At 40.3% G+C, this 12,790-nt stretch overlaps 1 protein-coding gene across 4 annotated transcripts in view; it reads left to right on the forward strand.

The window, feature by feature from the left end:
• LOC127440942 (actin-binding protein IPP-like) overlaps window positions 1-12,679 on the forward strand; it is a 28,467-nt gene extending 15,788 nt beyond the window's left edge. Inside the window, exons 5-10 of one of the 4 annotated variants that reach the window (XM_051698027.1) lie at window positions 1,054-1,188; window positions 1,313-1,480; window positions 2,469-2,606; window positions 2,747-2,869; window positions 4,041-4,261; window positions 10,959-12,678. In XM_051698027.1, the coding sequence (XP_051553987.1) occupies window positions 1,054-1,188; window positions 1,313-1,480; window positions 2,469-2,606; window positions 2,747-2,869; window positions 4,041-4,261; window positions 10,959-11,183 (1,010 nt within the window). In that variant the 3' untranslated portion in view covers window positions 11,184-12,678. Of the gene's footprint in view, window positions 1-1,053; window positions 1,210-1,312; window positions 1,481-2,468; window positions 2,607-2,746; window positions 2,870-4,040; window positions 4,262-10,958 lie in introns of all 4 variants that reach the window. The other 3 variants (XM_051698026.1, XM_051698029.1, XM_051698028.1) reach the window with 3 other exon arrangements.
• The last annotated feature ends 111 nt before the right edge of the window (window positions 12,680-12,790 follow it).

The following is a 12,790-nucleotide window of genomic DNA, read 5'->3' on the forward strand; positions in this document are numbered from 1 at the left end:
CTGTGTCTCACTGTGTCTGTCCTTCTCTCACAGATGCGTGCTTCACTTTAGTCCACTCTGTTATGTACCAGTTAAATCATAAATTCATATGCAGCCAAGTTCGTCCCTCTTTCAGATATACATACACTGATATGCAGTAGCAATTTTGCTTGGTTTAATAGTGTTATATACGTGGGCGGGTTTTGAAACAGAAACCATTCGTGTCAAATGTCATACCATTGGACCAACATTTACCATCTGTTAGCTCTGTTTGGTCCCTCTTTATTCATCCATGTATGTGTATTTCATTTTTAGCTGATTTTGTTTTTCTAGCAAATACAATTGGGTGCAAAAGTCTGATATTCACTAGTAAAAAAGTACTCTCTTATAGGCTAATTTCGTACAAAAATTTTATTATTAGCAGAGCACACGCAAGCTTGAGTGTATGCTGTCATAAACAAATACATGGACAGTCTGCAAATTCATGTAAAATACTCAAACTGTTATGCTTATAATATAATTTGTCATGATTTTTATTTGGTATGAAATTATGAAAGTGTGCAAAATAGAAGCCTTTTGACTAGAGTACATGCTAGAGAGAACAAGACAAATATAAATATTAAATAAATATGAAATAAAATATAATTAAAGGGAGAACTATTATTCTATATAAACACTTCAATATTATAAATATATTTTTTCATGTTTTGGTAATGAGAAAATCATAGTGACAAATTTTTTTCGCATTAGTAATGAGAATTAGGAGCTAAGATGTGTGCATCTGTCATAAAAAATTATTTCATAAAGTAACAAATCTTAATGGTCCAAAAAATTAGCTTAATCTCTATAAGCAAAATAACATTTCTTATTTGTTTCTTTTTCTTTTTGGAGTAAAATAAGACCAGAAAATTTTCTTGACAGGTATCATGAGAATCACCCATTCAGTATTTGACAAAGCCATCAAATGTGATCCCGCATCCTGTCAGGACTTAGGCCCCTAGTGAAAAAAATTATCAATGTAGGTGTAGGTTTTGTTTACACAGAGGTGACAAGAGGTGACACTTTCTCTGACAGGAATTTCTGACTTCAGTTTGCGAGTTGCATTGCAAACCCTGTTGAGAGAATATACCGAAGTCAACAAGTCCTCGAAAGAGAACAATCCACTCAGCCTTCTGCAGACCGCCAAAACCCGACCCAGGATAAAAGCCCGCAAGTACCTCTATGCCATTGGTACATCAGCTTCTGTCGGCATTCATGTCAGAAAAGATATGATAATTGTCAGCTTTTCCAATTCAACATCTCATCACATATTAAAGGGATTTGTATTTTTTAGGTGGTTACACTCGTTTGCAGGGTGGCCGCTGGAGTGACAGTCGAGCGTTGAGCTGCGTTGAGCGCTTTGATTCGTTTAGTCAGTATTGGACCACCGTGTCATCTCTGCATCAAGCCCGCAGTGGTCTAGGGGTGTCAGTACTGGAGGGTATGATCTATGTAGTTGGGGGTGAGTGTATCTTATTTTGTGTAATTTCTATATTTTTGTTGTGTTGTCATTTGTTGTTTTTGTTAATTTTCCGGCACATAAAAATCAGCCATAAAAGTATTGGCTGTACCTCTCAATTCACTACACTGTTGTTGTCAGTCCCTCTTGTCGGATTGTATAAATACTGTATATAAGCCTCACAAAAGCCAGCAAATATTTGGTTTCCAACTTCAGAAATACCTTAACAAAGTTTGCAGTCAAAGTCACCAAACAGAAAGTGAGGCTGTATACCTGCAACATTTTAACATTAACACCAGGGACTAACAGTTCAAGGAACAAAAACAAAAACTGAAAACGGACAAACGTTTTTGCAGAACGTAACCGAAAACGGGAACGGAATCCCTTTCAATTGTTCCGGAGTGGAAATATTATTTTTAAATGCTGGTAACCGGTTAATAACCAGTTACGTTTTTTCCGATATTTCTTTCATGAAACCAAAGACCAAAGGGTTTACCATAGTAAATCTTCCTGTTGCCCGAAAAAATGAGGCTCCCTCTTTTTTTCAGAAAATAAGCATGCGTTTAGATTCTGACGGACACTGTTAGTTTAAAAAAACAATGTTTAAGAAATAACAATTATTCGGCCTGCAAAACAAAAAAAAGCGTTTAGTCCAAATGCACCCACGCAGTGTGTGCATGAATGCAGGAGAGAAAGATTTAGGCTATTCATTGATTTTAGGTGGCCAAATAAATATTTGAAATATGTTTAATATTTTGGGGGATATATTTAATATTAAGAATACATTTATTGAAAAGACATTATTTTATAAAAGTGGTATGTTTATATTCACTTTACATAAAAGTAGATATACAAAGACCTTAAATATTTTGTGATTGGTGCTACAACCTTTCTTTAACTTCACTCTGAACAATCTGGTTCATAATATGATAGAGGGGCATATTAATTGAATTAGAAGATGATAAACAGACAGCCATCTTGTGTTGCTTAGGAGAGAAAGACTCCATGATCTTTGACTGTACGGAGCGCTATGATCCAGTGACTAAGCAGTGGGTGGCAGTGGCGTCTCTGAACTATCCACGCTGTGGAGTGGGAGTCTGTTCCTGTCATGGAGCACTTTACGCTCTTGGTAAGCAAATTCAGATGCAGTCTGGCAGGACAACTTCAAAATCTACACTAGTTCATATGTCAGTTTGCTGTACCTCTCATGGTTTTGTTAAGCAGTACTATATTGTATTATCATATTTGTGAATGTGCATATTATTTCAGGTGGCTGGATTGGTTCAGAAATTGGGAAGACCATGGAACGATATGACCCAGCTGAAAATAAATGGGAAGTTATTGGGAGTATGGCCGTGCCTCGATATTACTTTGGCTGCTGTGAGCTGAAAGGTATATCCACCTGGGAAACTGAACACTGTAGGCTGCTTACACATATTAAACACTCACTGTCAATGAAGGGCTTATGGCACGGTCACATGTACCTTTGCACAGCGAAGAGTAGCAGGCGAAAAAGGCATGAGTGGATGTTGGGTGCGTGTGAAACCAGCAAAAAACTAATCGTCAAGCAGCTTCTTTTTAATGCTGCACTTTATACTTTACTATAATTTAGTTAAAAAGAAACTTAGCACTAAAATTAAATCTTTGTCCATTGTGAAAATTCAGTGTAGCTGTGTACGAAGCACCGCCCACACAGTGACCACTGCCAAACCAAGCATTTTGCTTAACTCTGGTCAATGCGGCGAATACACCTGTCAAAGTTCACCAAACTTGAACTCCATGCAAAATCTGTGAGGTAAATGTGACCACACCTTTACGAAGGTATGATAAATTATAATTCCTACTGTATTAAAGTAAATACTTTAACACAAAGATGTTTGTATAAAATCAGCATAAATTAAAGGTTGTACAACAAACACTATCATAATGTATAAATACATTATAATTGAAATAATTATTATTTAACCATATCTTTTAACATACAGTAATGAGAGTAAGATTTGTTTGCATAATGGTAATGAGAATTTGGGGAGAAATGTGTTTATTTTGACATAAAAATATTGTCACATTGCTAAAAATACTAATGGTCCAAAAATAGGTGTCAATTTCTTTATGCAAAATATACATCTTTGATTTTAGGCTTAAGTAAATTGAATTAGGTTGACAGTTGAGATATAAGACACTTGCAGTTAGAGTTAGCAATTTATACTGTCTCTTAAGCTTTGTGTAGACAGCGATGTGATTCTCCATAATTATTCAAGTCTGTTTGTGATGACTCTCTTTCGAGTTTCAGTTGTGGAAAAATGGTAAGGAATGTGTGGCTGTAGCTTTCTCCAAGATTAGTATAAAGATTAGCTTCCTTAAAGGTTAGTGTAAATGAATCACAATTAATTGAGATACATGCTTGTGAAACATGTAAACGCAAACAGTATGCAACAATGTGGTTGTGTAATAACATTGTAGTATGTACCAACACTGGTGTACTGTCTTACTATGTACTTTTAGTGTGTTGTAGTAGAGCTTATAAAATTGGGATCCAGCCTTTGTCTTCTTAATGTTCCAGGCTTCATCTATGTGATTGGTGGCATCAGTGATGAAGGCATGGAACTGCGCTCGGCTGAGATTTATGACCCTATCGCTCGGCGCTGGAGTGCCCTGCCTATCATGGTGACCCGACGGGCGTATGTGGGTGTAGCTAGTCTCAATAACTGCATCTATGCTGTAGGAGGCTGGAACGAGGCCCTGGGCTCACTGGACACTGTGGAAAAGTACTGCCTGGAGGAGGTGAGGATACTGGGTCTAGTTCTCTTTCAAGCATATGTTTTGTGTGTCTCACTATGGGATATGCCCCATCCACATATTCCTCAAAAGCCCTATTACATTACCCCAGCCCTTATTGGCTGGCAGACATGACGCTTGTGTCTGGAAGAGACTCTTATTCCCAGTATAAAAGGAGTGACACAACGTCATTATGTTATTCAAAAACCTCTTCTCGCTTCACTCCAGAAGCCTGGACTACAGTTCGACAGTCATCGACTAGTATCCACGCTGGCTGCTGACTAATTAATCCGGTACCATTTTTTGGACAAATTACTGGCCACCACGCCGTTTTGCTCTCCAAGTCATTTTTAGGATTTCTTTAGCACTCTAGCTAAATGACTGCAGCAATGCAGAGTACTCTGGATAGCGTGGGGAAATATTTGCAGCTTTCCTCATGCAGGAATAAGATTTCATGTAACGTAACACACCAGGTCTGCTCTGCATGTCTTGGGTTTAAACATGCCCAAACAGTGATTGACAATCCCGGATTGTGTGGTCATTGTGCGCACTTCACCATGAAGAGCATCTGCTCTGCATGTCTTGGGTTGAAACATGCCTAAGTGCGATTGACAATCCTGGATTGTGTGAGCATTGTGTGCGCTTCACCATGAAGAGCCTTTGTTGCGGACTGGCATGCCAAGCCAATCTGTTGGGCCAGGATCCCCTGGTGTCAGCTAGCCCTGCTTTGGCTACCACCCTGCAGGTATCAAGAGCTGCCCACCATAGCACTGTTGACCTGGGGCGAGCAGGTCGATGCATGCATCCCTTTGCCCACTGTGCTCAGCAGAGATGAGGATGAGGAGGCGTTGGATTACGAGGATGAGGGACAGTTGGATTTTTTCAACTCTGAGGAAGAGGAAGGTTTTGAGTACTCCCTTTTCTTACCCCTTGCGCAACCGGCACAACCCCTCACTGCAGCGGGATCAAGAAAAAGGCAGATGAGGCACCATCCTCTCTGCTTCTTAGTCTTGATCTGCTAGATGTGTGCAAGTGCTCGGCAGAGAAACTGTGGCCGACTGTGGTAGCAGAGGCTGCAAAGTCACACTTTGAGTGCAAAAGACTTCCGAGGGGAAAGCAGGTGGCAAGACAGCTACTTCCAATATTTCCAGAGCTCTTGGAGGAGGTTGTAGTTACTTGGAAGATAAAACCTTCACCAATAAAATGCCCATTCAAGGGGGTTCCATGCTCGATGTGGAGGGAATAGAGTAAGAGGGTATTCTCTGCATGCCTTTAGTGGCATCTCACCTGCACCCCAGGCTCACAGCGGTTGCAAATCCGACATTACCATCCAAAGCAGATCATTTACAGTCAAGCATGACGGAGCGCACTTACAAAGCTGTTGCTCTCTTAGTCAGGGATTTGAAAGCGGAGCTGCAGGACGAGGGGTCTGCCATGCCAGGTCAGGCACAATGGGACGAGATCTGTGTCGGCACGGACCTCTCTCTCCGTCTTCAGAAATGTGCTGTCCAAGCAAGGCCATGGGCACATTGGTTATTCAGGAGAGAGGAAGGTGGCTTCATCTGGATAATCTTTCTGACAGGGAGAAGTAGGCTATTTAAGATGCACTAGTTATTTCAGAGGGGATATTTGGTTCAGCTCTGACACTGATGTAAAAGAGGTGCAAGGAGATGAAGAGGGATGATGAAGTTTTGCAGCTCTGTCTACCCCCCCCCCCACCACCACCACCTTTCAAACTTTCGCACAAGTTACAGCTCGTTCACCTTCTAGCTTTCGCATTCCTAGGTGGCAGAGGCCTCATGCGAGTGTGCAGTGGGTCAGAGTGGAACTTCAGAGCAAAAGAATGCTTGGCCCAGGAAGAACTATCCACCTGCGACATCCCACTCAGGGATGTCGTTGGAGGAAGAGATCCTTGTTCTTGAGGAATGCGGTTTGCTGCAGCTACCCCAAGTCCAACACAGTACTTTGGCTCCTACTTCACTTAGACGGGAGGTTGGAAAGGCCCATTCCAATCAAGCAGCTTGTCAAGACTTTCCTTGGGTTGCTCTTTGGTATTAAAATCAGAGATACTTATACTCTTCCTAGAAGGTGTTGGCAAAGGGTCAATCGAGTAGTATGAACACTTTTTTTATATGCTCGATTATATAATTCCTGTATCCTTGGTGCTCAACCGGTGGATTCCCGCGGCTGTGTGCATCCCCTTGTTGGACTCCGAGGTGGGTGGGGAGCAGGGATAATGAATCATAATTCCTCAAACATGGCTAACAAACAAAACCCTATAAGACGGTAATAGGACCAGGACTTGGATGTCGAGTTAACTACTGGCTTTATATTTCCCTCAAAAAATGATAACTGGCAAAGATTTGTCCTATCAAAAGGGATCACAGGAATTGCAGGGACAGTCAAAGATATTAAAGAGTTAAGATCTGGACAGATACTGGTGGAAAGTGCTAGGAAAGCCCATTCTGTGAGTTTGTTACAAGCCACTGTTTTGGCTGGAGTTGCTATGAAGGCCTTTTATCACCCATCTCTGAACAACAGCAAAGGTGTAATTTGCACCAGAGAACTACACAACATGGATGAGTCTGAAGTAGCGACAGAACTGACTCAACAAGATGTGATAGATGTGAAGAGAATTACAATAACAAAGACTACCAAATAATCAAAACTGGTACATACATCATAACATTCAACAAGCCACAACCTACAGAGAGTATCCAAATAGGCTACTTGAGTGTCACTGTGGATATATTCATACCAAATCTACTGAGATGTTTTAAATGTCAGAAGTTTGGCCATGGCCATGCAGTGCAAGAATAAGCCCATCTGCTGTAATTGTGGAGAGGAAGGCCATGAAACAGCTTGTACAAAACCACCAAAATGCAACAATTGCTCAGACCTCCTCAAAACCCTGTCCTGTCTGGATCAAAGAAAAGGAAATTCAGAAAATCAAATATGTAAAGAAGGTGAGCTACTCTGAAGCACGCAAACAGGTTGAAGGGCTCCTCACCTTCAGACTAGATAAGACCTTTTCCTCGTTTATTAAACCAACCTTACAATCTGTTAACTGCCAAACAGACCTGACATGGGTAACTACAGATAAACCACAACCCATAAACAAAAATAAGAACTCATATCCACCAAAAAGCAAAACTGTAAACACTCAAAACCAAACAATTTCAAGCCAAACCCAGACCAATTTGAGTCAAGGCTCATCAACGAAACATACTTCTTCAAAAGAGAAAAAGAAACCTCATGGCACAGTAGCTCAGCAGCCAAAAACAAATCAAGATAAAAATCGTTCTAAAAAGTCTGAAAATTCAATTGATGTCAAAATGGCTGAGGCCATGACTTGTCGTAGTCGCATCCTCTCCCACAAGTGCGAAAATAAGAGGCCAGTACCTATTTTACCAACTTGATGCTAGATCATCATATAATTCAATGGACCTGTCGGGGGTTTAAAGCCAATTTTGCAGAATTACAACGTTTAGCTGCTACCTTTAACCCACTTGCTTTCTGTATCTAGGAGACCCACTTATCACCAAATAACCCCCTGTCTCTGAAGCATTTTATAATGTTCAGTGCATACGGCAAAAACACACAACGGCCCTCTGGTGGATTAGCTGTCTTAGTGAGACAAGATTTAATCCACAGCCATATTGCTTTGGAGACCAATCTACAAACAAAAGCAGTATGTCTTACTCTCCACAAAGTCATCATCCTGTGCTCCATCTACATACCCCTGTCGATGATCTCTGCATCTGTTACAGAGGAGAGAACATGAGCACAATTGAAAGACAACTGCAATTATGCATATACATAATTAATCGGTGGTCAGTTGCAAATGGATGAAAATTTTCTAGTCTTCACACATTTCTGCCTACTGCGATCCTTACATCATGACCCAGAACTATTTATGGACAGAGAACCCATCAAAGTTGTAAAGGAAATCAAGTTCTTAGGACTCCTTTTTAAAACAAAATGTCTTTTATCCCCCATATTAAATTTTTGAGGAAAAGATTGTAAACCCATGGACATTGTCAATGTGCTGGCGAAAACTAAATGGGGAGCACACAGCAAAATCCCCAGTGTTAAATTAACACTCTTGGTGTTCCCACAATTCCACACTACAGGAGTTAAAAACTAACACTGAGCAGGTTTTTTTTTTTTTTTTTTTTATCTCCCCAATTTGGAATGCCCAGTTCCCAATGCGCTCTAAGTCCTTGTGGTGGCGTAGTGACTCACTTCAATCCAGATGGCGGAGGACGAATCTCAGTTGCCTCCGCGTCTGAGACCGTCAACCCGCGCATCTTATCACGTGGCTTGTTGAGCGCGTTACCACGGAGACAAAGCACATGTGGAGGCTTCACTCTGTTCTCTTTTTTCCTGTTCTTGTTGTTCCTCTTTCAGTAGACTCTGCTTGTTAACATCAGGTGTCATCACTAAAGATCAATCATCATTCAGAGAGTGTATCTACTTGATCTCATTAACTGTATGGCCAATTCAACATTCAACACAACATAGAGTAGATTCAGCACTGCTCAGTGTTAGTTTTTAACTCCTGTAGTGTGGACACCAAAAGTGTTAATTTAACATCAGAGATTTTGCTGCGCCTTTATAGAGTACTGATCCGATCCCATTTGGACTATGGGAGTATTATATATGACTCTGCCAGGAAATCCTACAAACAGATGCTTGACACTGTACACCATCAAGGATTACGACTTGCATTAGGAGCATTCAGAACCTCACCAGTTCAGAGCCTGTACATCAAAGCCAATGAACCTTCACTCCAAAATAGGTGCTTGAAACTATCTTTTCAATATGCAATCAAACTCAAAGCAAATCAACATAACCCAGCTAATTCTGCAGTCTTTCACCCTCAAAACCTACATTTGTATGAGACCAGACATAAGTGCACCAGACCTTTTGGGATTCGCATTAAACCTCATTAAGAAGCCCGAGATATTAATTTGGACATTTTAAATGAGAGAACTTTCAGCATTATACCCCCATGGACTCTAAGAAAACATATCATCATCATCATCATGGACTGAACCCGCAAGAAGAAAGCAGTGACTCAACCAAATGTATACCAACAGCAGTATCTAGAAATAAGAAGTCGTTTCCCTCTTCATTCACCTGTATACACAGACAGATCTGAAACGGATAACAGTGTATTTACAGCAGTAGTGATTGGATACCAGCATTATGGCATACGCATCCCAGGACAAAGCTAAATTTTTACAGCTGAGGGCCTTGCTTTACTCTTAGCCCTGGAACACATAGCAAATGCACAACAACAGTGTTTTATCATATTTACAGACTCAAAATCATGTCTTCAAGCAATTGCAACTCCAAAATCTGATCACCCTATAGTGTATTGCATCCAAACTAAAGTAGAACTTTTACAGAGACAGTACTTCAGTATCATCTTCTGCTGGGTTCCAGGTCATACTGGTTTGTCAGGAAATGAACAAGCTGACATTGCTGCTATAGAAGCTCTCAATCTGGAAATAACAGAATGTCAAATTCCTCCTTCAGACCTCTGGCCTACTCTGAACTCCTACTCTGAACAACCTGAATTGAACAACAAAAATTTTGGAATCACCACATTTAGAGGATGTTCACCCAGTTGTAATATTGATATAATATACAGGATGCAGGGGTAATATTGTTCCTCTTGAACTCAAGGATTTTTATCCACTACCTTTTGCTTCATCGGAGCAGCAAAGATTGAATGCATTATGCCCAGTGTTTGCTCTGCGCATTTACACAGAAAGAACCGAAAGGTTCAGGGAGAGTGATCAGCTGTTTGTATCTTGGTTGAATCCTTGTATGGGGAAGCTGATCACCAATCAGCGCTTACCATACTGGATAGTGGGAGCGATTTCTTTGGAATATTCCAGTAAGGGTCTTATGGCCCGAGCTGGTTTGCATGCACATTCAACAAGGGTAATGTCTACATCGTGGGCTCTCTTTGAAGGGGTTATGATACAGGATATTTGTGAAGCAGCGAGCTGGTCTTAACTGCACACATTTGCACGGTTCTATAAAGTGGATGTTTTGTGCACAAACTTTAGCGCATGCTGTACTGAGCATAGGCTCTGGAGTCATCCAGCCCTGGTTAGTGTCATTCTGGTTGCCAGAAGAATTTGAAACTGGTTAGCTGGCAATAGGGGAGTTCAGATATCCCATAGTGAGACCGAAAGGTATGCTTGAAAGAAAACTATAGGTTACTTGGGTAACCCTGGTTCACCTTGCTCGATTTAAGAACTGGGGTAACGCAAGTCCATTTCGTATCTTAGATACTAACCTAGTTAGATAGGAAGGGCCGTCTAACTGAGAATTAAAGCAACCAATCAGTTTGTGCTTTATTTATATGCTGTTAAGGGTGCAGAAATCTGAAAGTGATGAGACCACAATAATGGAATGACGTTCATTTCAATGATGCACTGATGACTTGTGTCTGATTCTAAAATCCTTATTTTCTCGGTTAAAAAATATCAGTACACATCTTCATCTGTTTTTGGAAATCAATGCTTATTAGAAAAGTCTTTATTCACATTTTTTGTTCCTGCATGTATTTAGTCTTTAAAATGTGATTTGAATCTTTAAGTGCTATTTCTTGTCTTTGATGCAGATCCTGTGATAATGTTGCAATCATATTAATGCTATAAAGTATATGTCTCTGTGTTTTCAGGAGAAGTGGGTGGAGGTGGCGTCGATGGCGGTCCCACGTGCTGGTGTAACAGTTGCAGCTGTTAATGGTCTTTTGTATGCAGTAGGTGGTCGAACCACTAGCCGAGACTTTTCAGCACCGGTCACTGTAGACTCTGTAGAAATCTATGACCCACACCTGGACACATGGACGGAGATTGGTAACATGATCACTAGCCGCTGTGATGGTGGTGTGGCTGTGCTCTGATTGGCCACATCTCACTGTTTACATTTACTAATTGATGTTTTCATTCTCACCCAGCACTTACTCAACTCAACTGTTATAACCGATTATACAGTGTTGAATTTGTCATCATTTTTAACTTATTGAAGACCGACACTTGGTGTAATCAATCTAATGAAAACTGTTAAGTTGAGGACACACATGGTAAAGTTAATTGTAAAAACAGCAGTGTGGGTATAAAAAAAAGTATCAAGGTATAACATTTTTAACACCACTTGTGCGTTATATTTACCGCAAGCAATTCAAATGTTGGTGTAACAGCATTCATTGTGCTTTTATTTAGTTGATTGCTACTAAGTCAACTATGATTCTGAGTGTGGGTTATTGCAAACATTTAAATTTTGCACAGATATCAAGTAAACAGGTATAAGATTTGACATTTGAAAAAAATAAATAACCTGCTTAAAAGGTCAATCATTTCACCCATTGAGTCTGAGTTCCTTTATGTTTCATTGTATTGGTGAACCGCTTTGCATTGCTTGAAAGCCCAAAAGACTGAGTTCCTGTTTCATATTTGTCTTTCAGATCAAAATGTTTTGTTACATTTTGCACTTTTTTCTATTGTTACTTAATTGTTCTTTGTTTTTCACCATCTAACCACCTAGAGTTTATGGAAATCTGCTTGATGGTTGTAAAATATTTAATTTAATATTTGATTAATAGAAACCAAAGTTTTGCCACACCATTAAGATTGATGTCTGGCTCGGGGGGGCTTAGGTAGCTCAGCAAGTAAAGACGCTGACTACCACACCTGGAGTCGCAAGTTAGAATCCAGGGCGTGCTGAGTGACTCCAGTCAGGCTTCCTAAGCAACCAATTGGCCCAGTTGCTTGGGAGGGTAGAGTCACGTTGGTTTAACCTCCTTGTGGTCGCTAGAATGTGGCTTGCTCTCTGTGGGGTGCGTGGTAAATTGTGTGTGGATGCCGCGGAAAATAGTGTGGGCCTCCACACGCGCTACGTCTCCGCAGTAATGCGCTCAACAAGCCACGTGATAAGATGCACAGATTGACAGTCTCAGACGCGGAGGCAACTGAGATTCGTCCTCCGTCACCCGGATTGAGGCGAGCCACTACACCACCATGAGGCCTTAGAGCACATTGGGAATTGGGCATTCCAAAATTGGGGAGAAAATAAATAAAAAACAATGTCTGGCTCAACAGTAAACTCACACAAATTCACACAGATTCACTTCCTTGGCTATCTTTTTCAAGTACAATTACATTTGTTTTGGAACTTTGTTGTGTGAAGATGTAGCAATATAAGTATTAAGGATACTTTAGGATACAAGTATACTACCAAATTACTATTAAATATAACATAATGAATGTATTAATGCTATATTAAATATGTACATAAACACACACACACATAATATTCATAAATATATTAATTTCATTTGCAGTGCTGACTCACTGGTATATAAAATCAAATGTATTTGAAATTTCTGGCACATAATATTGAACTGGATGGTAACGAACAAACCATGTAACAAAAGTTATTTGTGTCATTCCTCATCAGCGACTATCAGTTACACAATGAGAATTTCTATTGAGAAATAATCAGATCGTCAGA

The sequence above is a fragment of the Myxocyprinus asiaticus genome, chromosome 5 (genome assembly GCF_019703515.2).
Source record: "Myxocyprinus asiaticus isolate MX2 ecotype Aquarium Trade chromosome 5, UBuf_Myxa_2, whole genome shotgun sequence".
NCBI classification, from domain to species: Eukaryota; Metazoa; Chordata; class Actinopteri; order Cypriniformes; family Catostomidae; genus Myxocyprinus; species Myxocyprinus asiaticus.